The sequence below is a fragment of the Neolamprologus brichardi genome, chromosome 16 (genome assembly GCF_056152115.1).
Source record: "Neolamprologus brichardi isolate AB-2024 chromosome 16, ASM5615211v1, whole genome shotgun sequence".
Classification (NCBI taxonomy): Eukaryota; Metazoa; Chordata; class Actinopteri; order Cichliformes; family Cichlidae; genus Neolamprologus; species Neolamprologus brichardi.
The window spans coordinates 22,583,944-22,611,207 of NC_142119.1; the positions used below are offsets into that span (position 1 = coordinate 22,583,944).

The 27,264-nt window shown below is 41.6% G+C and overlaps 1 protein-coding gene across 1 annotated transcript in view; it reads right to left on the reverse strand.

Moving 5' to 3' along the window:
* igsf3 (immunoglobulin superfamily, member 3) overlaps positions 1-27,264 on the reverse strand; it is a 76,432-nt gene that overhangs the window by 44,382 nt on the left and 4,786 nt on the right. The window contains exon 3 of the mRNA XM_035906620.2: positions 11,768-12,148. Within this exon, the coding sequence (XP_035762513.2) occupies positions 11,768-12,148 (381 nt within the window). The remainder of the gene's footprint in view (positions 1-11,767; positions 12,149-27,264) is intronic.

The following is a 27,264-nucleotide window of genomic DNA, read 5'->3' on the forward strand; positions in this document are numbered from 1 at the left end:
TGCTTTTATGAGCTTTATGTGAATTTGTTCACTTTCTTGAGCTGTAGAGCACGGGTATGGAGGGAGTGGAATAACAAAAGGAGAAAGTGGGAGAAGAAAAGAAAGACGGGCAGTGAGTGAAAGAGTGGGCTTTGTTATTGTGGCGGGAGAACGGTGACGTAGAGTTAAAAGGCTGAATTTTGCGATAAGAAAGGGATCCACGGTGTTTCAAATATGAAACGGTGTATACACAAAGGCAGAAGAGGGGGATTTAAGACTAACTAAGATGCACAGGAACACGCACGGGCACACGAGCACATACATATGCACAAAATATGACACTACCTCTTACTGAGGACCAGCCAGGAAATGAGCCTGAGTGAGTGAGTATGGAAGATGGAGAGTAAGCAAGAGATTAAAAGGCAAGGCGTGAGAGGAGGGGTAGTCTGAAGAGGGGTGGGAGTATGAAAGACAAATCTTCCTAAGAGCGTTTGAGAAGAGCTGTGTGCAAAGCTATCGTTGACTGAACTCCTTTAGAGCATCAAAGATTTACTCATCATGCCTAAACACATGAAATATTCCTTCTACCCCACCCTTCCCGATTTGGTATCAACCTCCTCTTTCCCCCCCTGCTTTCTCCGTGTTTCTCTTCATCAGCTAAAGACCAACTTTATATGTCTTTCCATCTGTCATACGCTTCCTTTAATATCTTCCATCTGGCCATGTATTCAAATAACATGAATTACAGCAAACACTCTGCACCCGGAAAACGAGAAATATAAACAGACACCACCCCAGTGAGGGTTTGTTAGTTTTTATCCGTTACTACTGTCCTGAAGGTTGTTAGCACATGTGCAGGCTTTTGCTCTGACGGCCAATAACATCCCAGAGTTAAGCGCACTTCTACACACAAACACAGATGCTTCCATGCAATACTCTGTCTACCTACAGGCACACATGAGTGCACCCGGGCAGAGGAATACAACATGCACAATTATTCACACACCTTTTCCTCTTGCACACTACAAGCGGCTTTCATCAAGCATATTATGATTGCAATATTACTGGAGGTGGAAGTATTAAAACTAATAGGCTCCATCCCTGTCCTGCACTAGCTGCCTTTTCTACTCCTGCCTTACAGGAGCTCCCACCATTTTCCTTCATCGTCACTCCAGCCCCAGATGGTAAAGCACTGTGACCAATTAAAGACTTCCCTGAGGATAGAACCAGTTATAGCCCGAGCCATCTGACCATTTCTGTTTTCTAGTGTGTGTATGTGCATGTATAAGCCTTGTGAGAGATATCAGTGCTTTTTAATCAGACTACAAAGCCTTGTTTTTTGGCCAGTTCCATGGTCCCTCTCGCTTAAAAAACATATACTGGCATACAAGTCCAGGAATAGTCATCTAGAGCCTTTGCTTGGCTCCTCCTTCGTGGCTCCTGTATCACCACACTGAATCAAGCTAAAGACAGAGTCGGGGTCTATTAGTGGTGAAAAGTCTTAGCAACTGTACACGTGTTCCGTTACCATTTCAGAAATGGTATCACTGAAGGAGATGGGTGACAAAGGGAGGTGGGCAGTGCTCAATCACTAGGCACCCATCCAGCAGGGCAGCAGATGAGGGAGCAACTGTCTGTATGAGCTGCCAGCACTGAGGGAAATTAGGCATGTGCCAGCCCTGCTCCTCTCGCTCTCTCTCACCCACATGCAACACACCCACACGCTCACACCCACTTCTTTCCGCACACATCCCAAGGTGGCCACCCAGGCACCAGGGCACAGGTGCCAGCATATGTTTGTCGTCTGCTCTGAGGTCAACTGAGAGGAAGAAACCGACTGCCTCTGTCTGTTCATGTGTGAAACGTCAGTCCGTACTTACAAAAGCTTTTAGATACTTGCAAGTGTGTGTGTGTGTGTGCGTGTGTGCGTGTGTGTACACATTGTTAGAATCTGTACAGCAGATTTAAGATAGTGTTTTGTCCCCGAGTTGGAATTTGAAGGCAATGAGCTTGCTTGCCTCGGTGCTGCTTCACTAAATTGAGTTAAGCCTCCAGGGCTTCTCTACTTTTATTTTTCACTTCTACACCAGCACTTAAAAAATAGCCCGTGGCATTCATCCTACACTCAAATCCACTACATCAGACATTTTAACTAAATCTCTGTTTCCCATTGCAAATAACGAGGCCGTGATTAGTATGCTAATGAGGTGGGTGTGATGCTAATCTTTAAACCGGTATCCATTTAGTCCCCATCTCCTTTAACCGTTCTTTGCATATGCCTGTCAATAAGGACTGCTAAGAGTATACAGAACTATAAACAACAGGGTTACCCATGAAATTATTATTATGAAGTAGTGCAACATCCCTGTCAACTTGCTCTGTGCAGATAACATTATTAGAGCCTTTTGATTAACTTGATACTTAACATAATCTACAGCTTCTTATCCTGCGTGGTCTTTCTTCCACATGCTTGATGCTATGTATGAGCCATCAACATGGAGGCCCAGTCACGTGAAGTGTAGCTTCTGTGCTTGCCACTACAGCCAGTTGTGCTGCACAAATGGTAAGATCGTTGCCAAAGATTAGTTGGCAGAGCACAAAAAATTTGTATGGGTGGAGTAAAGAGTAACTCAACAATGCCACTATTCTACCATTGCACACACAGGACACGTTATGTCTTTTACAGTTGTGTAAGTGTTATGCCCTGCCACATGGCAGGCCGTAAATGCCAGTATTTGTGTATGCTCTTGTACATAACATAATGTGTAAATACATTTGGATGGTGGTGTGCATCCATATTAAAAGGGGTTATCAGATACTGAAGTGAGAAAGTTTCCCCCTCCCCTCCTGGAACGCACTCAGAACCGTGTGACTGCTCGAGGATATTACACTAGAAGTTCCACTCTTTACCAACACATTTTAACACCGTGAATACAACCACTCATTAGCAAATTCATTCACATCCATATTTATGATGAATTCATATTCAAACGGTGGCTGTGCTCCGTTAATCTCACAGAGGAGGCAGCAGGCCCCTGAGGGTTAGCGCTTAGCTAAGCTAATCAAATCAACCAGAGGAACGGTGGAGTATCTTGAGCCCATTACATAAACATTAATACACACAAATGCATGTGCATCCACGTGCACATGCATTTGTGTGCATACAAACATGCATTTTGTAGTTTTCTAATTTGTTGACACACAAAATCCTTTCTCATCTGCCAAACTCAGTGGTGTAGGGCAATGAGCTAAATGCAGAGCACCACTGACATCGTTAATATTTTTGTAAGTGTTACAGTCAAAATCTGCAAGGCAGTGAATGTCTCAAAATGTGTCTGTAGGCAATGATGGTTTTCAGCTTTGTAACAGCAATAGCTGGCCCATCTTGCACCTTAGTAGTTTTCACAGGTACAGTACTGTGTACTGTAATAGGGTAGAGCGGTGTGAACTGAGCCCAGCTATCATAATGTTACCAATATAAAATTGCTGTTTTAAACTTTGAGTACAGAAAACATGATTGTATTTTTTAAACAAACTATTCTCTTCTTATTTGTTTGTTTAACACTATTTTGAGTCAGGGTTGTTTGCCTGTTTACTTAGACCTTACCAATTTTAGATCCCTTCTTTAAAAATATTGTTATGGAAGTCAGGTTCCAGTGTTTGATCCGCTTGCATTTGAGTCTAAAATGTTGGAACTGTTAGTATCTGCAACCTCATTAGTTTGGTCTTCTGTGACTTTGGCAATGTACACAATTAATTTTTCCGATATCCAAACTGCTTTCTAACTGAACGCGTCTATTCAGTGTTTCAAAGTCACTCGAGTGTCAGACAGTTGGCAGGACCTAAGAGGCATCTTAGAGCGGTACCTAGTGTCAGAAAGACATATGTGATCTTGACTGTTTTGGGAAAGGTCTGAAGATAAATTTAAAATGTAGTTGCTTAACTGCCAGTTTTAAAGAGCCATAGATTGGTAGGAAAATATAATTTCGGAATCATTTTTATCTACCCACTACACAGTTTGCACATGTACATACAATAAAGTCCGACTTGTCCTACATGACTACAGAGAATCAAGGTATCCTATGCGGCACTATTATACTCAGTGCTACATGTTCTATTCAGTGGTTGTATTGTCTAACACGATGATCCACCAAGTTGTTAAAGCCCTCTTCACTGATGTTCAGTGGAAAGCGTGTGCTCCAATGGGAGCACTACAGCACCATCCCTCTCAGACTCAATTATGGGTGCGACATCTGTCCTGACTGACAGCTCACTACAGTGTGTGACTGTGGCTGTGTTTGTGTTTCCAGTGTGCATACATAAATGTGTCTGCGTATGGTGGGTAAGAGTGGCAGTAATGTTATCGAGCAGGAAACCCCGTCTGCTAAAGTGGATGAGATGTGCAAGAAATTGCAAGCCAGCCACAGAGATAAAATCTCTTTCCATCTGGAGTCCTGCCTGGTCGGCAGCTTAGAGCCAGTTTGTGCATGCATACGCACACATACACACGTTTCTCTGTTTCTGAACACACTTAGTCATAACGCATTGCCTAGCTCCTTTCCTTTTAACTTTTTATCCAAATCTTTCACAACCTTTGCACTAGCCTGAAAACCAAATTTAACGTGCCAAAAAAGCCATTTGAAGGTCACAAAAGGAATGCCTTCACTGTGTTGGTTCACTCACACAAAGGCCAGAAGATCTGTATAAGTGCAAGAGGCGTGCACAAATGGAAGGAAAGGAAATCTAATTATAAAAAGGAACAGAGGGCTGTTAAGGCAAATCTGTGGGGAAGCAAAGAAATTTAGGTGTCACTGCAAGGAGAGACAAAAGAGATAAAAAACTCCAGTCACATTCAGGCCTGTGCTCCCGATCAATACCAAGAGACACAGAGATACAGCTTCCCCTGTCTATTCATCTGCTCTTTCTCTCCCCTACTCGCCCCTTTCCCCCAACAGGCAAACATTTTACTCTTCTTTTTTATTTTTGACACAGGGCTTCATCTTCCCTTCTTCCCTTAAAAAAAAAGAAAAGAGCAAGAAATTCCTCCCTTCCTATTTTTCATCCCATTTTTCCCTCATCAGCCTTTATTCAATCACAGATTTCCTCCACAATCTTGCGCTTCAATCACCCTTACAGCTTTCTCCTGTGATAAAGCTCAGTGAACAGCTGTATTGACAAAACCATATACCTGCATGACAAACATGGGCTGGGGGGGCTGAAGTCTGGAGTAGGAATTGACTCTGTAGATTGATGGAGCGAGCGGGATTCAGATGGGGAGACAGCATAGAGAACAGGAAAACAGGCGAGGAGGGAGGGTGTCTTTGTACGAAAGATAGTGAGATGACATTTTCCTGTTCTGTCTATCCCATTAAGTGAAGCAGAGGAGTGCAGCTTGGCAGCATTGAACCCTCTGCAAACAGAAAGGCAGGGGAAACGCACAAATCAGACACGTGCACAGTGCTGAGCTCAGCAGAGGCATGATCCCGCCACTCTCATTGGGAACGTATGTTTTTAGCAGAGCACAGTCTCAGCGATGCTTCGAAAAATCCACACTCTTCTTTTCCCCTTTCCCTACACAGAAAAGATAACTGCATTATGACCTTTGTTGGGCATCACTTCACTACATAAGCACATTTTTTATTACTGGGTCAACAAAGGGGAAGAAGTACTCCCCTTCAGAACCTATAAGCACTGCAATGGACATAACATGTTTTTTTGCAGATTGGTTTAATCTGCAAACCAATAATTGCATAAATTCATTATCTGGACTGTGCCTGGATCACTGCTCACTAACTATTAATTCTAATAGAACGGTACTTGTCATTGGGAAACATCAGGAGGCAAAGTTAATCATATTTAAAGAGGAATTGTAAAGGACATTAAAGGGACAAATAGTTATAGCTAGAAACGTAGGTCAAAACATCTCCAAACAGCAGGTCAGAAGAAGAGCTACAACATCACAAACTGCTAAAAAATGTGGCTGTGAGAGAAAAAGATTGCAAAGCATGCAGAAGACTGCAGACTGCTGGAAGTGACAGTTAATGAGCGCAAGACTGATCAGAGTACCCGTGGTGACCCCGTCCACTCCTAGAATGTGTACAATGGTAGACATGCATGTGAAGGAGACCATCTGCTGCTACTGCCTTGGTATTTGATATCACAGGGCGCCCTTAGAAGTGTCTTGAAGTCCATACTGTGACAGATCAGCTGTTTATTGTGGCTGGTCGGTGTACGGGGAATTATGATTAATAGAAACAGGCTAACAGACTTGTAATGATAACCGACATTCACCTGTGCTTTGCACCACGCTAAAATAGCCTCAAAGGAAACTCAGCAACGTAGGAAAAACATCAAAACACACGCAGGTAACTTTAAGCTGGGAAAATAAAAAATGAGCCTGCAACATACGCACAAAGATAGTAGAAGTAAATACAAGTGTTCAGCATCCTATGGACTCACTTATACAGATACAATGTTGGCATTCTTTTTTTTTAAAATATTTGTTCAGTCATGGTTTAACTTATAAAATGATTCATTTTGCATTCAAATACTAGTTATTTGTTTTTTAATAATGTTCATTTTTATGCCAGAGAACTGAATATGAGCTGGGTAAGAGAATACACAGCAGAAAAAATAAAGAAATTAAATAAATGAAATATGAGCCATAAAAATAACCAAAATAAAAAAAATTGGGTATTTTGCTGCTGTTTGTTATGAATTTGTTTTTGGGGTTTTTTGCCCAACGGGATTTGAATAATGGGAATCTCCAAGGTCTCAGCTCTAGTCTTTCACTTTTTCCTCTTTCCTTCTTAGACGCCTCAATTTGTGCGGGCTGATTGCATTTAGGAGTTGCATGGCGGTTGGTAACTGCATTAACCTCGGGAGTCACATCAGACAGAGACTATTTAAAAATGCACCCCTATAGCGCCAGTTGTATTGTGGGTAATGCCTCTAGGAGGCGTAACCAATCACATCGGAGTGAGACGAAGAGCTCATCATTTATTGGTCACACACTCTTTTCAGCATCGCTCCACTACCTATTTCCAATACTGCCTACTTCTGTCCCTATTCCCCTCTTTTCCAATTTCCTTATGTTTGCCTTTTTTTCTTATTTTATTTTATTTTTCTTTAACAAAAAAACAAAAAAAAACAAAAACAAAAAAAAACACACCATATATCAAAAATTTTACTTCCTCAAAACTGCTTGCTGCATAATGTATTTTTTTCTGATGTTACACATCTCAAGATGGACATGTTCTTCTTTTCTCTCATTTAGAGGAGGCGAATAACCGAAAGCCATTTGTTCATGAACTTACCATGGCTTTGATTATCCATCTTTTTTACTCTGTTACTAGTCCTGGCTTCTGCCAAACATGGAGGCTAGAATCTGTATATGTGCCAGCACAATGACTCCTGTGTGTTCTATGGCAGTGAGGGTATATGGAGAGCAGCGTGTCTCAGCGAGGGCTTGTTGTTGGACAAGCTCGCACACAGGCTGGTGCGTAGGATAAGGACAATCGTGACGGCCATGTCAGGCTGTTGTCCTTTTCTTCTGCAATCTGATGTGTAGGAGGAAGTCAAACAGGCACAAGCACACACACATAGAAATATAGAAAAAAATCACACCCAAGTGAAACAGACTGAGCTTAGTCAGCCTCCAACTTAAGAGAACGGAGGTGTACAGAGGGAAATGCCAGGTAATCTTTGACTTTAAAAAGCTTCACATCACTCGGGTTAAATGCACGCCTTATGTGATATTTGACAATGACAGTGGAGCATGCATAAACAACAACAACAACAACAACAACAATTATTACAGTAAAAGCACATGATTAAAAAACAGAAAAAAGGGAAAAATGGTTATGCATTTATGCGACATATCCCTCCATTGTGATGACCATAGCAAATTGTGGTTCACTCAACCCAGTTTGCTAATCTAGTAAAGCGGTGTGAATCATAATTATTGCTCTGTCAAAGAGTCATGTGGAGCTTTACATCTGCTGCTGTCCAGACTTCCCATCAGAGCTGCCCACTGAAAGCTGAAGGTTTAAAGCAGCAGGCGAGCATTCAACACATAACAACGTGAGCAGCACTCCTGTTTAACTGATGAGAGAAACTAAATCATTTACCTCATCACAGATGTGGGAGAACCTGCAGCAACTGTGAAGTGCATGCAGACAGCTGTGATTAAGCTTCTGTAATAAACCCTTAAGTGTTTAGATGTACTTAAGTTTAACACTCTGGCTAAGACAGACTAAGGTAAAAACAGAGAAGCATGGTAGATTAAAATCATAAGCAACATGCTTGAATGGAAAAACAGAGATGGTGTTTCAGTCATGACTCTAGCAAATTCATATTGGTGACACAAAGGAGCAAATACTCAAATCATAACAGTAAACTACTAAATTTGATTTCACTAACAGAATTCTAAAACATTCCACACACATTTTCATCCCTGCAACAAAAGGAAAATCTACAATTTTAACACAGTTGGGTAGCTGCGATGAGTGTGCCACCAATTCATTAAATAACCAAATGTAAAACAAGATCAAAATCCACTTCTGCTTGTGTGTTTAACAAAGGCAAGAAAAGATTTTTAGGGTGTTTTCACACTTTAACCTCTTGGTTTCGTATCCTTTGACACTAAGACAAATCCAAGTGAACAAATGTCTCACAGAAGTACACTCGGTCTGCTTACTGGCCTGGAGTGTCTCAGAAATAAGCAACATAAGTAAATACAGGAAGACTGTTTTTGATTAGTGGATAAACAGAAAATTATTTATTAAATAAAAAAATATATATTTTATGCTACAGTTTGTGTACATCTATAGAACTTCTCCAACAGTCAGATTGCTTTATGTTCAAGGATGCAGCAGTTATTTACTTCAAATATGTAATGTACGCCCGAGCTGGGTTAGATCGAGATGATGTATGCGAACCCTTTTGGAGCTCAACTGGAACCAGACTGAGAGCACCTCCTCCAAAGGGCCATGATGCGGTTGTGCTGGTACCATTTTTCGCAAAAGAGCAAAATGAATCTGACTTCTAAATAGCAAAGGTGTGAAAGAACATTATGCTGTCAAAGTGTCCAAATGCACAGAGGAAAATAATAAAATGTCAAATCTAACCTTTTCTCCTACATACTAAGGATCTTCCCGCGGTTTGGAGCCATTCCATAATTTAGTGGATATAATCCAGAATGTGTGCAGTGGTGGCTAATTATCATTTGCACAGGTGAAATATTGGTCTTTTGGGACCAAGCAGAGAAACCTTTTCAGTTGATTAATGGCTTTACCTTCATGGAGGATAAAAAAGTCAAACTTTCTATCTACCCCCTCCCTAAAAAAAACAAACAACCCCTTTCAGATAAAAAGAGAAGCAGGTATCACATTTCAAGTAGTCAATAACACACAGTTGTTGTATCCATCTGATAGACAATACAAGATGTTAAACAAAAGGTCACAGTATTGTGCAGAATAATGTGCAGGTTCAGGACTGAAACTACTTCCCTTTAGGCAGCAGGTGTTAAGTTCCACATTAAAACCCTTCCCTGCTCTTTGTACAGGACGATGACAGTGGATGAAACATATCACCTTGAGTAAGACTTAATACAGTAGTACTCAGGGCACAGATTACTGTGCAGCCTTCTTCCCCTACAATTAACCCAGCCACCCCACTGCCAGACACTCACACAGGCATATCCCTTCTGTCTCCCTTTCTATCTCACTTCCTACATGCCTATATGTCTTTCATAATACTCCCTTGCTTACGATCATCCTTTGACACTACCCTTGAAACACAATTCCTCAAAGGCACCATTAGCAAAGGTTTTTTTTAAATACATCAGAGGGAGATCAAATTAGAGAAAGGGGCCGGGGTTGATGATGAATAGGAACAGACTGTGACAGTATGAAAGCCAGAAGAGAAATAGGAGGGTGGCAGGAGGGAGAACAAGGTACTGTTTGCTCACAGCGGTCCAGGGAGGCAAACAGCTGCCAGGGGAATACACAGGGACTCAAAAGCACAGTAGAGGAAAGGAAGAAAAATGGAGACCCTGCTGCGTACCTCTGACCCTAGAAACTGGGTTAAGAGGTTAGAGACACAGAAAGAGGCTCAGATAACAGTCCCTCAACACCTCCGCTCACATACTCTGTCTAGCTCTCTCTCACACACTGATCTATAAATACTATGTGCTATCAGCACTGCTGTTTCACAGTGCCCTGCAACTGAGCCCTGCCCCACATTCAGATCATACTGCTCATGCTAGAAAATACAAACCACTGAAGTCCTAATAATAACTTATTTGGTGAAAAAGAAAGCTAAACTAACCATTGATCTTCTAGGCAAACAATGTCTTTGCAATGGTGACTCAAAAAGTATGCAAATATTTGCATTTCTCAGCTCGCAGTGATACTGTGCTTTCATCTCATCGGAATCTGCTTTGACCTTAAAAGGAAGGTCAGTTGCGAGAGAAATAAAGGCATGAAGTTATGGGGGGAATGGAGTGACAGCTGTGTCTTCAGTACTGCCTTTTGGGTAGATGTGTGTATGACTCCGGAAAATAAGGAGCGGGAGAGGGGAAACTACTGACTGCTACAGTCTCACATTCTGCCAGTACACTGAAAGAGCCCACGGCAATAGATAAATGGGTGGTGTGGGAATACCTGTGTGGATGCATCTTGGTTTTCCCCCTGTTCAAAACAGGTGGGAAATGCATGACAATGTAGTGGAGGGGAAAGTCTTTCAATGCATGTTTCAGTGTGCGCAGGTGCTTTTTTTTTTACAATTATAATTATCCTAACAGTCACTGATCAAACTGTTATATCATTACGCCATAATGGATGTTTTTTTTTTAGCTAATTTGATTTAATAAATTAAAGTTTTCACATTTCTGCTAGCAGCTATCATAAGCAGTAGAATATACAGTAATGTGAAAAAGTCTTAATGTGAAAAAGCCACTCCACATGTCTTTATATTTGGGTCCCAAGGTAACACACTTTCTTGTATTTTTTTAGTGCTCTTGAGCAAAAGCTCTCCAGCCTTTTCACCAATTTTCCATCCAGTTCTTGTACCTGATCTTTTTCACGGGAATGCTTTTTTTTTTTTGTTGTTAAGCCACTAAAAACTGACCTATGAATCATTCAAGCATTAAAAAGGCACCTAACACAAAGGATGAAATCATCCATCATGTTCATCGATGGGCTAGCCTCCCTAGAGCACTACATTACTGAAGCAGTTCGAGATCATCTTGACAGGAAATGGAAACAGAAGGCAGCCAAAGAAGAGCTTTGAATGTCTCAAGAATGCCTTGAGAACTATTGTTGAAGATTATTTAAAGAAATTAGAAGAAAGGCTGTGTTGAAGAATAAAGTTCATACAAAATGCTGACTTTCAAGATGTTATGTGTACATGTTTCAAATCGCTGCACGTAGTTCCCATCCTAGCAAAATATTAAGAAATGAGGGGTGACTCAAGACTTCTGCACAGTACTGTATATCTGTGAAGTGGCACATAAACTGCACTGCTGCAAAGGTTAGATTAGTGCTAATGAACCTCTGTTTGAAAGGTGCAAAGCAAACCTCCTCTGCCTAAGCTGAATGCTAATTCAGTATAAAATCTTCCAGTTATGTTTCTGTATGCGTATCACAGATGTCACATTAGCTGCATGCTCATGCTCAGCTACACACAGTTTTAGTACCTGTGGTACCGAGATGTGGTTTGACTGCGTGTGTGTGTGTGTGTGCATAAGCTTGTTTCTGTGTGTACACGTGCGCTCTTAGAGACTCACCAGTGAGGTTGGTGCGTGCACTGTAGGATCCCAGGTACCGCCCGTCTGTATTGGGTGTGTAACACTCAAACAGACCTTGGTCCTTGGCCTGCACTTTGGTGATGTGCAGCACAGCGGAGTCACTGCTCAGCTTCTCCACAAAGATCTCCCCACTAGTCACCCTCTGGGAATATACGGCATAGGCATAGTTTTTCGTAGCTGTGCTCACAATGCGAATCTCCCGGTCTGGTACTGAAGGGAGGTACATGGACCACTCGAAGTTCTGCTCCGTCCCCTCTTTGTAGCCCGTCACGTTGCACCAGATGGTCACGTGTGAGCCTTCAGTCCGTACGAGCGGCCCACTCTGCACCGTTACCACTCGCTGAGCCACAGCGACACCGGCTAAAAATGGAGAGGTAGTGGGAGCAAGGGAGGAGTGGACAGGGTGAAGGCAGGGAGAGAGGAAAGAGAGAGCATAGGTTACAAAACTGCACTTTAAATATTTAGCATTAAGAGAGTTTATGCCCCCCACATCTCCCAGGAATACAGAAACAGTGTGACATGTGCAACTAAGCATTCACCGGTGTGCTTACCAAGGTCGAGGTGTGCACACAGACTCACCCGAACGAGTTCTGAACACCAGTAACCACTTAGAAAAACGAAAAAGAAAAATCACAGTAACTCACAGCTATGATCTAATCACGCTCACGGCAATCACACACACTCGCATGTTAACCCTTCCCCACATGGACAGCACCGCAGCTTTACTACACTGTGGTGAGAAGCAGCCATTTGGGAGTCAGGACAGAGGTCAGCATGAGCTGGTAAAATGCGTGTCAAGCTGTACAGACTACAGCTGTGGTTGAAACGGATAATAAACACTGGTTGGCCTGATGCATCCCTAATCTTTAGTCCACATCACGAGTAGAGGTGTGAGCAGACAAAGGATTAGAATCAAACCCATAAATCAGCTGGGTTTATATGATCAAACAAATTTATTATGAACAACATATTGGTATCCAATATGTTGTTCATGATAAATATAGCCTCATACAGTGGTTGCAAGAAATTTTAAGACAGGAATGCCAAATAAACTATTTAGAAAAGAGTTGTTGTTATATTTAGTAGTTCTTCCACCAGAAAGCACCAGTAGAAATAAAGCTGAAACAGTAATTTTCACTCACTAGGGGGCGGGGATTATAACTTGGTGTTTTATGTTTATGTACAATGCTGCTCAAGTCTTTAAACTCTCTGTGAGTAACTAAGCATTTTATATCCTGCAAAATATATATGTGGCCATTAACATTTTCACTGACATTAATTACGTTTCATAAAGTGTATATTAATCACGCACATTAACATTGAAATGTCTGAGGTCAAATCATACAGATTTATCCGGTACCAACATTGTTCACCATGTTATTCTACTAGCCTGTCATTTGCTAAGAATGTAGCTTTAAAACATCTCCCTCCTGGCTACACACTGCTCTCATTTAAAACAAAAATAATTAGTGAACTAAACCATCACAGGGGACTGCAACAAACTGCGAGCAAACCAAGCCCTTGTCAAGACCGATTATTATCACTCTTTGTAGCCTATATTTAGGCGTTCAGCATATGTGAAGTTTGCCTTAACTCCTTATACACCCACACGCGCACACACACACAAAACCACACATATCAAACACACACACAGAGAACATTCGCCATTCAGGGAACAACTACAAACATCCCTCTCATTGGGGCCAGAGACAACAGAGCATTTACACATACCCCCAAATCCAGACAGAGTGACAAGTACGCTGTTTCCTGTCTGCACAAGCAACTGGGGATTGCAGCTGTGTTTTCGTGTGTGGGTGCATGTGTGTGTGTGTGTGCATGTAAGAAAGAAAGTCTGTAAGAGGCTGTGTCTGTAGGGACAATGCTCAGCATTAATAATTCACTAGAACAGCTTTTTAACTTTAACATCCTCACTCTTACCATAGTAACTTTCTCTCACACTTGCACTACACCCGCCCTTTCATTCACTGTTAGCGCAAGTCCATTAACACCCATGTTTGCCTATCCAAGTGATCCACTGTGCACGCCTCGCGACAAAAAGGTCAATCTTGTAGAAAAACAAAGGCCCTTTTGCAAATCGTGCTCGCAGAGTCTGCGAAACGTAGATGAACGGGAGGAAAAGTTACGATGATTTTGCTGTAGGAGAAGACTTTCAATAGAGTCGGAGCAAGCATCGTTATCTCGATGAGGGGCTCGTGTGTTGTTTTGTTTTCCTTGCCTCCTGAGATTCCTGAACACGTTCCACAAATGAACAAGTTTTACAAATCTATTATTGTGAGTCCCTCCCTTTAGTACTCTATGAAATCAGTTAGATTGAAGTAAAAAACTGTTTAAAATAATTCCTCAAGGCAAGGATTTCAAAATTGTACACCCTCATAGTTATGAAAGCAGCCACTGTAGATAGGTTGACCTTTTCTTCAAAGACAAATGAAAAACAAAAACGCAAAAATAACTCAAGTTAAATTGCTCAAACAGCACAATTATGTTGTGATATTATTGCTTTACTATAGAAACAAGATAAAAGTTCGGAATCTCATTGTAGCTTCCGGTAAGGTCACCAAGCCTTGCTACGTTCCTGTGCGAATATTATAGGAATACTATACAAGACTTGAAATGACAAACTAGTGTTCCAATTCCACTCTTAATAATGCTGCACTCGTAAGCAGTGTGTGTGGGGCTCATAATCATATTGACATTTTGAATGCGGTCTTGAGTCACTTTTCATAACGCATCGACAATGCTTTATTTACACATTCAATCAATAACACACAACCCATTTAGGCAAGTCATCTTTTGTTTGAACTTGGAAATGGAAAGGAATTCAAAAAAATAAAAAGTCACTAAGCAAAATATTTATCCCCGGATTTCTGTGGAGCCCCCCTGGGGGTCATGTGGTAGAGGAAAAATAATTAGATGAGCATCCACAGAAATGGATTAATAAACCGCGCACACCAGTCAGAGAGGGAATTCAACATGTTTTCATTTATTATTTATTATATTTTCGTTAATAAACTTGCATACTTGTTTATCCAATTTGTATGCAATCTGTGCCGTCAGCTTTTCTCTGCTAATCTGCCAGCTTTGCACATCTTTTTGGACCTGCACATACTGCTGTACCACACTGCAATGAATCATAACCTGTTAAAAATTTGGCAACTGACTTTTACTTGATATAAAAAATGTTTCTACAGAGAAAAAGCATTAAGCACTCAAGACTTAAAACAAGACAGAACGTCTACAATGAAATGTGCTGACAAAATCTGGCTGACCACAGCATGGAATGTAGTATGTAAGAGCAGGAGCCATCAGTAATGACTCAGACCCTGGTTCCCCCAGTGTTTCTTTGCTGTGATGTCAGTGTGCTAATCTGGCAGCACCCGGTCTACCCAAATCCAAGTCTGTACTGCTGCATTAGTGCTCCTCACACTGCAGTTTCTCACCTAGAACTGCTGGAAACATATTACTCATACATCCAGAAAAAGAACGAGGGAAAAAAAAAACCCATACGACTCATACTGTGTTGGTGCACTAAGAGCTTTCCTCCACTTGTCTCCTGTCATCCTCATGAAACAAGCTTCTCCTCATTTCTGATTACTCTCACTCCCTTCCTCCGTGTTTCACCAATCATCAATCCTCCCCTTCGTCCTGCCCCTGCAGTCTCTCTTTCTCTGGATATTCCTGTCTCTTTTCTGTGCCTCACGCTTCTCTGCATCTTTTCAAGCAGGATTTAAGCAGCTCTGTGAAACTTCAAAGTGCCCATCGCTCTGCAGGCTGTTTAGAAAGGATGACAATGACAAACCAAACCCTGCAGACCTTCAACTGATCGCTCTATTCCACCACCTTTCCACAGTAATCCTGAGCGCCCCCCTCCCCCCATCTCCCAACTTTTTCACCTCTGGCTGCGCTGCCTTGATCTCCAAGTGTCCATATTTGTTCAACAAGGCCTCAGATATGCTATTATTAACGCTCGTCTCCACCTCTGCATACCGCAGATGTCCTGCTTTGCTACCTTTTTCCTTCTCTGGTATTCCTTTCCTGTATCTCATACCTCATCATAGCTGGCCCATTGCTTCCCACACAACTTTGGTCCAAGCAAAAACATGTGTCCCATGTCAGGTGATGAAGAATGACCACAAGCTAGCTGACCTTCCTGTTGATCGGTTGGAGGATATAGCAAATGGGAGCAAATGATTGCAAATGCACAGACACACACACACACACACACACACACACACACACACACACACACACAAAACAGAGAGAGAGAGAGAGAGAGAGAGAGAGAGAGAGAGAGAGAGAGAGAGAGAGAGAGAGAGAGAGAGAGAGAGCTGTAAAGAGGATTAAGCTAAGAAGAAGGGGGGGTTAAACACTAATCCAATCATTCGTGGCCAGTGTCTTATTCTCAGCGGAAACAGCAGTGAGGCCACTCGCATTCATTCATACCTACACCTCACATCATCACTCTTCTATGACACATGATAATTATACACCTTGAAAGGTGTATAATAAAAAACACTGTAGGGCGTAAGTAATATAGAGGGCATTTTCACAGCGGTGCAAACACATGCTAATGTAGAGAACAGAGCTGTCCATCAATGATTCTCACTTTGCTTCAATTTTTAATTACATTCCCACACATGTAAATACAGATTATATTCTATATGTGCACACAGGGACGCCCGTAAAAAGTTTAAGCAACCTAACGAGGATCAGACTAACGTAGTTCCTTCATCACAACCGCAGTCAGGCTGTACAATACCCACACAGTATAAATACCGTTTAAAAATGATGTATATTATTATCACTTCCACTGTACTTTACGTATATATCAAAAAGAAAAATCTTGGTGTATTTTACTGTATATAATAACCATCTGCATCTCTAATTCACCTGTTCTTCCCTTTTGCTGCTGTGACAAGTGAATTTCCCCAGTGTGGGACTGAATAAAGTATGTCTCTGTTTATGATATAAAGGTGATGCGTCAGCCTTGCTTTACTAAAATAATATATGAGTTTAAATTACTGTGAATTCATAACACTTGACTGCTCTAATACAAAAAAAGTAGATTAGACTCCTTTTAAATGCATTTATTCAATTGCCTTATTCTGAGTGAATAGATACTATCAGATTTTCTCAGCGAGAATAAAAGCTCTGGCTTTTTCACATCAGAGGTTTTTATATTTCTGTGTTTGTTTTGTTAAGAGTTTTACTTCTTTCGCTTGAAGCAGGCTGTTTCTAAAGTGGAAAAAGGTGGTCACAACTCCAAACATCCATCCATCCATCCATTTTCTTAACCTGTTATCCAATTCTATGTCGCATAGGGGCTGGAGCCTATTTCAGCTGTACACCCTGGATAAGTCGCTACTTGATTACAGGGCTAACACGTAGAGACAGACAATCATTCACGTTCACATTCATACCTATAGCCACTTTAGAATCACCAGTTAAAATAACCTACTGAGAGCCCACACAGGCACAGAGAGAACATGTAAACTCCACTCTACCACAACCCTACTGTATAGCTCCAATCATTTCTTGATGCAGACGGAAGACTTTTTTGTTGTTCTTCAGTAGAGATAGAAGTCAAGGCATGACAATATATGTCCACAATAATGATGACATCACAATACACTGATTCTGTGATACTGTATTCACTGCAAGAAAATCATCTCTATAACTGAAAGACTAAAAAGCAGCCTCAAAAAGGCAAAAAATTATTTTTTTACCCTCTGCACCATTGCATCAATGACTTTATGTATTATTATTATTTAATTTTAATAACGTGTCAGTTGAACTTCTCAGTTCTCTGATTAGCTTCTCCCCCCACTGACTGCTGTTTCCCCTCTGTGGGTTCCTTGTTTTTCTTCACAGCTGCCACTTTTTCAAGTTGGTTTACTTGTGTTTACTCCACCTTTAATCATTTGGTAAACTCCACCACAAGAAATCATGAAATATTGACTAATAAGGTTGCAACTTAGCATGAATGATTAATATTACAGGGAGATACGCAATGCATAAAACTAAATAAGTTCTGTGACTATTTTTGTTTAGTGCACAGTGGTTTGAATCTTAAACTGGGATTATAGCCAGTGTTTGAGATACTGCCGGCCCTTAAACTTCACCTTAATGCTTTTTGGCAAAAACTATTTAGGAAAGTTGAACAGGGGACCGTCTAATGATTCAGTGAAACACGACTTAAACATATGAACATGCTACATATAAAAAAGTGCACTACATCAGTGTCCAGTTTGCCCAGGGGAGGTTCAAAATGATCCAGAGTAAGGCAGCAATAATAAGAGCAAAGGATTACACGGGGAGCAGAGAAGAAAAAGAGCAAAAGAGGAAGAACGGTTGCCTCCAGGTTGCAGAACATTACAAAATGCAAAAACTTTTGAATATATATTTTACACCTTGGGGTTTGGACCCCCTTTTGCCTCAGGAGCTGATGATGTAAATCTTCTATTCCACAACATCCCAAAGGTGCTCAATTAGATTGAGATCTGGTGACTGTGGAGGCCATTTGAGTACAGTGAACTCATTGTCATGTTGAAGAAAGCAGTTTTAGATGGTTTGAGCTTTGTGACATGATGCAATATCCTGATGGGCAGTATTCAGAGGATGGGTACACTCTGGAGCTACACTTTCATGTTTTGTAGCAGAAATTGAGACTAATCTGACCAGGCAACATTTTTCCAATCTTCTAATGGTAAATGGCCTGCATTTGTCCCTAAGGACCCCAAAGCGCTTTACACTACATTCAGTCATTCACTCATTCACACACACATTCACAATGGCAAGCTGGGGCGCGGCTGCCGGACACTGGTGCCACCGGGCCTTCTGACCACCACCAGTAGGCAAACATGGGGTTAGTATCTTGCCCAAGGATATTTGGGAGGCCAGGAGGCAGCCTGGGATTGAACCACCGACCTTTTGATTAGTGGCTGACCTGCTCTGCCACCTGAGCTACAGCCACCCCAATGACCAATTTTGGTGAGTCTAGCCTTAGTTTCCTGTTCTTAGCTGATAGGTGAAGCGTCTGGTGTAGTCTTCTGCTGTGGCAGTCTGTCTGTTTCAAGGTTAATCACTTTTTGTATTCAAAGATTCTCTTCTGCATACATTGGTTTTAACAAGTGGTTATTTGAGTTGCCGTTGCCTTCATATCAGCAGTCTGGCCATTTTGCTTTGGCATCAACAAGGCATTTTCACCCAGAGAACTGCTGCTCACTTGAGATTTTCTCATTTTCAGACCATTCTCTGTAAGCCCTAGAGATGGTGGTACAGGAAAATCCCAGTAGATCAGCAATTTCAGACTCAAACGAGCCCATCTGATCCTAACAACCATGCCATTCAAGGGTGCTTAAACCACCTTTCTTTCCAGTTCTGGTGCTCAGATTGAACTTCATCAGGTCATTTTACCGTTGTGCACATGCTTTAACGCATGGCCTAAATGCTGCCATGCAATTGGCTACTTAAATATCTGCATTAACCTGCAGTTGAACAGGTGTACCTAACAAAGTGGCCAGTGAGTGTGTAGGCATGCTGCTAAATAATGTGCTGCCATTTGTGTTACAGAAAGAAATAAAGACCAAAGAGCGATGACGAATATTTTCCTGTCCACTCTTCCCTGCACTCATTAACCATACTCCAAAATCACTCTGTATATTTCTCCCTCTAGGCCCCTGAAAGCATTTGACCCTGTTAACATCATTACCAGAGATAGCAAGAGTGCCAAAGACACAGAGAGATTCCAAGATGAGGCAAAACAGAAGGAAAGAAGATCAATGAAGAGAGATTTTTTTTTTTAATGCAAGAGGGACACATTAGCAGTCAGTAAGGGTATGATCACAATACAAATTCTAGCCTTTCTCAAAACTGTCCAACAAAATAAAGCTTTACATGCTAAATCATATCGTGCGCCGCAAAGAGCACGAATTGTATTTTTGTAATGCCTCTTACGTGAAAGTGTCTGTGCAAAAGAAATGTGATTTAACAGACTAAAATTCTTCACGTTGCCTCTGCAGAAGAAATTTAACATTCGGCTTGTCAGGCTTTCCACATGGCACTATGTAATCATCCAAATGTAAACCCAGCAATAGATTGATGACAATACCCGACTTTATTTCCTATAGTTTTCTCATCGTATTGGAGAGACTCTAGACAGCATCGAATATTGCAATTCAGGCCTCGTCCTCTTACTCCTCTTGCCATCCGTGTCGGTCCTGCAGTGATAATCATGCCGTGTCTCAGATTGTAGAAGTCGCTGCAGCAGGGCTGTTTTTAACAACCTCTGACCCTTGTTCCAGCTTCAGAATCTTTAATATTGACAGCCTCATTTATTAAGTGGGACTTTTTTTTTTAAATGACAGAAGAGGGAGCGTCTTTTCTTTAGTACTTAAGTGAAAAACTAAATGTTTTCCCTTAAGGTACTGTCGAACAAACATCTGAGTGATAGGGAGAGATGGCCAAAAAAAAATAAAAGAAAAAATGAAGAAAGAAAAAGCAAGTGTTACGTCTTCCACGAGAGGTCAGTTACATAGGCCGGCTGGTCAATCCAACTGCTGACAAACAGCTACAACAACTGCCCATTACACCCACACATTTCTAATCACAGCGACAACGACAGACTACAGGATGTCCGCGGGGTTGGTAGAACAGCAGTTCAACTGTATGTCACCATCTTGTCTTTGTATGTGTCAAGAAAAGAGACAGAGGTGATGTTAGTAGTACATAGGAAATGATTGCAAGACTTAAAAAAGACTAATAATAAATAACAGATACACAGGGCCGAATTCACTAAGGGGTAGATGTGTTAAATGAAAGAAAACAAAGCCAGAGGGCAAGAAGAGGATCAGAAGTAAACTAACTCGCACATTTTTGTATATGTAAGTGAATAAGTGTGCACTTCAATTCTGTGTAAGCATTTATGCTCCCTCTAAACTAATACGCAAAGACTTCACAGGCAAGTACCTTGTGTAGTGTTGTTTAGTTCTATTAGTTCTATTTTTATTTTTATTTTTATTTTTTTTTTGGGGGGGGGGGGGTCAGGGAGAACACAAGTGAGACGGAGCCAATGTTTGGGAGAAATTGTTTGACATTTCGTGAAATACAAATGTGTCCGTGTGTGAATGAATACTTTTTTGCTTTCCTGCTCTTTCAGGAGACCTGAGGTAAACGTGGTGAGCATAAGATCGCAGGCAGCAGCCAGTTAGGTTAGTCTGACTGTCCGGTTATAACAACAAATAAAGCTCACAAATAAAAACAAGTTACATCCTCCAGACCAACGTGTCATAAAAGAAGCCCAAGTTGCAGTTTTCCAGAAAGTTATGTGTTACATCCTTTATTTTTTTAAAAATATCTGATAGTTAACTTTATAGTGATTTCAAAACCTTGTATCATTATGCTATGCATTGCCTAGACAAATAGCCATTGGATCCAATCTTGTATCTGGATTCAAAGACAATGATTTTAAGACAATAGACAATCTTTTTTTTTTTAATGCCATTCAAGTCTCACTGCATTCAAATCCAATCCAATTCTCAAATCTCGGTGTAAACTAGGACTCCTGCTTTGAATCACACCTGGGTCATGCTGTCCTCACGCCTCACTATGCTAACTAGTTCTAATTTATGGGCCTCCTGGGCTGTAGCAGTCATGACCTCACCTGCGCTGTTGCTCGTAACAGCTGGTGAGACCAGGATGGAAGCCGAGGGGGGTTTCCTAATTCCTACTTCTGCGTCAATATGGTACTGAATGCTCGAAGTGTGAGTGGCCGCTGCACTATAAATGGAACCAAGCATTAAGGATACGCCTGCTTAGCTGAAATGTAATTTTTCAGTGTGTGGGCTGATTCATATTTTCTCCTCTCCATTTCCGGTGCTGGCATTTTTCGTCAGTAGTGTCAACAGCGCAGAGCAGATCATAATCTATCCTTCTCGACAGAACAGCTGCCTCTTCATCCTCCCTCCTACACCCTCAGCTGCTTCGCCTTCTTGTTGGACCACGTCGGAAAAAGAGCTTTTAAGTTTTATTGTTTTATCCAGAGAGATCATACGGAACGGATAATCAACACACAGTCACTACTGTGACATACACAGCTAGAGCAGTAGCTTGACATATAAATTTAATTAAAACCTTAAACGTGTGTGTGAAGGTCATTCCTTAACAACGGCGCATAATGATTGAATACAGAGCTGGCTAGTAATGCCTTCTCTTCCACGCTCCAGCCAAGGCTACAGCAAATTCAAAGGAACCTATTATGCAGGCATTTCCTAATTTCTGTCATAAACCTGTATAATAGTGGATGCTCATAAACTCTTTCCCCGCAAAGCATTGTTTACCAGTGACTCACGAATCGCTAATGAGTCAAGGTGTCTTTGCTCTACGATTTATATCACAAAAAAAAGAGCAGAAAGTTGGATTTTTAACACCATCTCATGACATAATTGCTGTAACAAGTAATTACTGGTGATGATGGTGTTTAGTGTGGTCAAAGTATCAGTTACTCACACCAGCCTATGTACAAGCGATCTCTGTGACCCAAAAGCTTCAAACTTCCCTAAATGTTTGGTTCCCCTTATTTTTTCCTACTCTTGGCTCACAGATGATGACAGAGAGCGCCCTAATATGGTCATCTTGGTTCCAAGGGAAAGCCAATCAGAAGACCGTTAAATTGAAAAGGAGGGGGAAAGGGGCTTCAACAATATTAAAGATAATGCAAGCAGAGTTTAAGAATAAAAATATGCCGTTGGAAATTATATAAATATAACAGGTCCACATCAGGTGTTTGAAATGCTTTTTTGGAAATGTGCGACTCCTGAATTATGGAATCTGGGTTACTGAAAGGCAGGGTAAACACATACAGTGTAACAGATGGCTACAGTCAGTGTAGACTGATGAGCAGAACTTGAAGCAGGGCCGTCTGTGCCACATTGAGGTGTCTACATTAATAGCTGAAAGTGACAATTTTTCCATGGCAAATACAGCCATAATTCCAACTACTGTTTGTCACTGTGAGGAAGACAAAGGCATCTGGACAGAGGACAGAGGTAGTCTGTCTGGGCCAATCATATCTACGTGTGCACACACAAACACACCTTCAGTGCACTTAGTGCTTCCATCTACACCCCACCCCAAATGCATTAACTCTATGTGGACACCTGCTACCACACTAACCTCCTCTTCCCCAACCCCCCCAGTCATAACCAACCTGATTCCCTCCTCCCAACCCCCCACCCGCCACCCAACACACACACACACACACACACACACACACATCCCCCACCCGGTCTGAATGACAAAGCATTGCGGTCTCAGAGCTACGCCCAAACCAAGCTATTCCTCCAGAAATAAGACTAAAGGAAATATATAAATAATAATAAAGCTGTACACAATATATGCAGTCGTGACTAACTCTTACAGAAGAGTCGAATGTTTGTGTTAATTGTCGCAAAAGAAAATGTAGCTATAAAAACCGCACAGCTATCTCTGGTCATTATCCATCTTGTACTTGTGTACAATTATGCCAGACAGCTGCGTCTACTTTATGTACACTGGTTAGGTTCTTTTTTTGTATGACTGGCAACTTGCTATCAGTTCCCACGTTTGTGCATTAAGCCGCAGATTGGAAAGAAAGCTAATTAACTATTAATTACTCTACTTCAAACAGACTTTTTCTGCCATTGTCAGTCATTTTGCCTCTCAGGCAATGAAAGACATGCGCTTGTAAATTCATGCATTTATGCATAAGCAATTAGACACACAAACACACACATACACACGCCAGCACATCTTTGGTTTTATGTGTAAAAGCGAGCGCCGTAACAGAACATAGCGGCAAAGGGAGTCAAGCGCTTTTCGCGAGGGAAATGTTGAAGGCAAAGAAACGTTGATATAGACATTTAATTATGCGCACGTGCTTCTTTAAACGCGGGTATAGAGATGAGTGCCTGTCAGACGATGAGGACGTGGGGGGGGGGGGGGGGGGGGGGAGCGGTCGCCATAGTTACAGCGCCTGGTGTGCATCCCACCCGCATGGGATCTGCTTGGGTGGAGGATCAAGCAGGGAGCAGGGGAGTGTAGCAGCGTGGAAGGACAGCAACTCAGTACTGTGGGTACTTCTGTGTGTGTGTGTGTGTGTGTGTGTGCGTGCGTGTGTGTGCGTAGGTAGGAGTGAAGTGGAATCCTCTTGTCAACCAGTCATCATGACTCCTAACACAGAATAGCAAACTGGGAGGAGTCAGCAAAACCCCCAGGGATTTGGGGTGGGGGTTTGTTGGTCTTATAACTAAGCAAGAATGGTGCATGTAAATAGACCCACTAAATGCGATTGTTAAACATAGCACCTTCCCCTGAAACTCCAAAGATAAATATCTGGTTTGGATCACACTTGAGGGCAGTTTCTAATTAGTGCTCTTTGAAGAAGGGGTGGGCTGGGCACAGTATTGTTTAAAATGAGTGGGGGATGGAGGTCAGGGGCTATTCACTGGAGGAGGAGGAGAAGCAGGAGGAGGAGGAGGGAGAGGCATGCTGGAGTACCTTTTAAGCATGTGAGTGAGGAGAAGCAGGGGCACGTATGCAAATCAGCTCCAAAGAACACTTAAACAGTTTACAAACTGAATGGCTAAAGGGATGTTGTTGGGATGTTATCGCAAAGCACGAGATTGGATCTGAGGCGTGAATGAGCGAACAGGCCCGGGAATGAGAATGTGGCAGAGTTATGATGTAAGGAAAGGCCTGACAGTTTACCAGAGATACCGCAGCAGAGTTAAGATCAGACACAAAGCAGACGCTGCCTCTGCTCTGTCTCCAGCTCCAGCCACTTTCCTCATTCACCGTGGCAGGCAGGAAGTCTCCTACAAGAACTCTGGTTGTCTTCAGTCACTTATCTCCCCATGTTGGAGAGAGACAACTCAGATGTGGGTCACGGTGGGGTGGGGGTACGTATAGGGAACTTTTGTTTTAAATGTATTGTGAGCACTAAAAGTTTGCTCAGTTTCCTGATGTTTTCTGGATGTTCCCTTAGAAGGAAACATGAGTTTAATTGCAGCTTTTCACCACTCAGACAGAGGAGGGCGAATGGCAACAGACAACACTGGTGTTGTGGGAAAACTGTGGTCTCAATTGGGTGCAAGCAAATGGGTAGTAGACTGTGGAGTCTACTACAGGGCAACAATTCCTTAGCCTGAGGACATGCATACCAGCCAGTATCTGACTTGCTTTTAGGTACACATGACACAGGAAGTTCCCAGAAGACAAAACATTTCCATACAGGCACAATCACAAAACACCACTCATGTAGCTCCATCCCTAATGAGACATCTCAGTCATAATGTTGACCGACGAATAGCTTCTCTTGTCATTATATATCCCAACTTTAATGAATATTTACTGGGAACTTATCACAGTTTGTGGATGATAGCCAAGCTGTCAGTCTTGTTTCTGCTTTGGTAGTCCCCCCCCCCCCCCCCCTCTGTCGAGTCAACAATGTTATGATATGAAAAAACAATAGCACAAAAGGCATCCTGTCATGGGTATACACAAAGAGATGGGTCTGGTGTTTATGATGCAAACAAGCGTGCGTGCAACTACAGAATACAGCAGGCACAGAAAATAACAAGGGGAGCAAACAGTGCTGCAATCAGACAGCTGCACAAGCTCGTATTCCCCCTAACAGAGAGAAATTGGTCCTCTGACTCTGGCGACAACAGCAGGAAAATATAATAATAATGAGGAACAAATCTTGGGACTCGCACCAAAAATTCCCATACCATAAACATAGATCAGCTATGCAAACAGCAAGCCGATGAGTTATTGCTTTCTGCCTCAGTGTCTAGACGGCACTGTCTCTTGTGTCAGCTGAGGCTTAAACACACATGAAATGCATTCCCCCATGCTGTAACAGCTGACTCAAGGTGCTCAGCATGAGGACGTACTGGTTTGACCGCAAACAAGCTGTAATGCGCGTAATTTTCGGGTGGGGGGCTTTCAGCTGTTGTTCTTATTCGGGACAGAGGAGAGGCGGGGTGGGCATCAGGGAGTGGCACGGCAAACTTTGAATCCCAACAAAATCTGAAATGCCTGAGTCAGCATCAGTGACATTAGCACGGTCCTTAAAAGCGTGGGGGTATAATGGATCACATTCAATGTGTATAATCTGTTTAATGAGAGAAGATTACATTTGCAAAAGATGTGTTGTGAAAATATACTTATATGATCAAGGATTACTTTCAAATGTGTCCATTTTTCATGAAAAGTATTGCTATTAATTGATGATGATGATTAATAATGTAACAATACTGCTTCTGTAAGGATAGTTTGAATGAATCAAGAATAAAAGATGAATATCCAAGGACTTTTTGCTCTTAATATAGATGGTTGACATGGTTAAAAACAGAAAAGAACATGAAACATTTTGTGGTTTTATCAATTTTTCTACTAAAAAGAAACTTTTTTCCCCAGTAAATCAAGTATTCCTCTGACAACTTTTGTTTTTGGCAATGCAGTTCAATCATTTTATTTGTAAACAGTTAATGACGCAATGATGTAGCATCTTACTTCTCCTCAAAGGGAACCCATTATTACAGTAAACAAGGCCAGGATTTCAAATAATGAGGTCAGCATTATGTATAAGTAGGCCATACGAGTCAAAAGCTCAAGCTTTAGACTAATTTAAATGTTCAGTTTACAGCAGATTTATTTTCTGCTCTTTGACCTGGATGATGTCGACAACCTCTTTGGGACACGTACTTCTTCCCATTAATCTGGCATCTGAACATGTTGGCCTCATGTATGAATGTGTATCTTGGTTGCAGTTCAGTGAAAGTTGCAATGGCAATGTTATTATGTTATGGACGATGACTTTAACAACTATGTCATAAAAAAATAAAAACTGTTGATACAAGACACCCATTTTTGGTCAGGTTCAGAGGCTAACTCTGTGGAAACTAATTTCAAAGATAGGAAATAAACAGGCAATTTATTGAAACATGCAATGGAAATACTATATATAAAGCCATAAACAAGCTGGTGTAATTCTTACATGCTTGAAAGTCAACACAGGCACAATAACTGGACTGAAATTAGTGAAAACATGACCAATGTCCAGAGAAAAACTTTGCAATTCCTTCAGAAAGTCTGGTGAACAATTGCTCAAGAATACCTTAAAAAATCTACACGAAAGTCTGGCTTCATGTCTCCATATAGAGAAATGAATGATGTCTTGAGACTTTTGCACAGTAGTGTATCTGCTGTTCAAATCTTCTGTTTGCAAGAGGCAGCCAATCTGAATAAAGTTGGCTTAAAAGGGAGGATGACTCTGAAGAGGTGTGATTTAAAATGACAAAAGAAAGTAATGGGTCCCCTTGTAACCTGCATCATAACATCACTTATAACAGTTATGTGCAATTGTCTTGATGAGTCAATTTCATATGCAAGATTCCTAATTCCTTTCTCTGTTAATT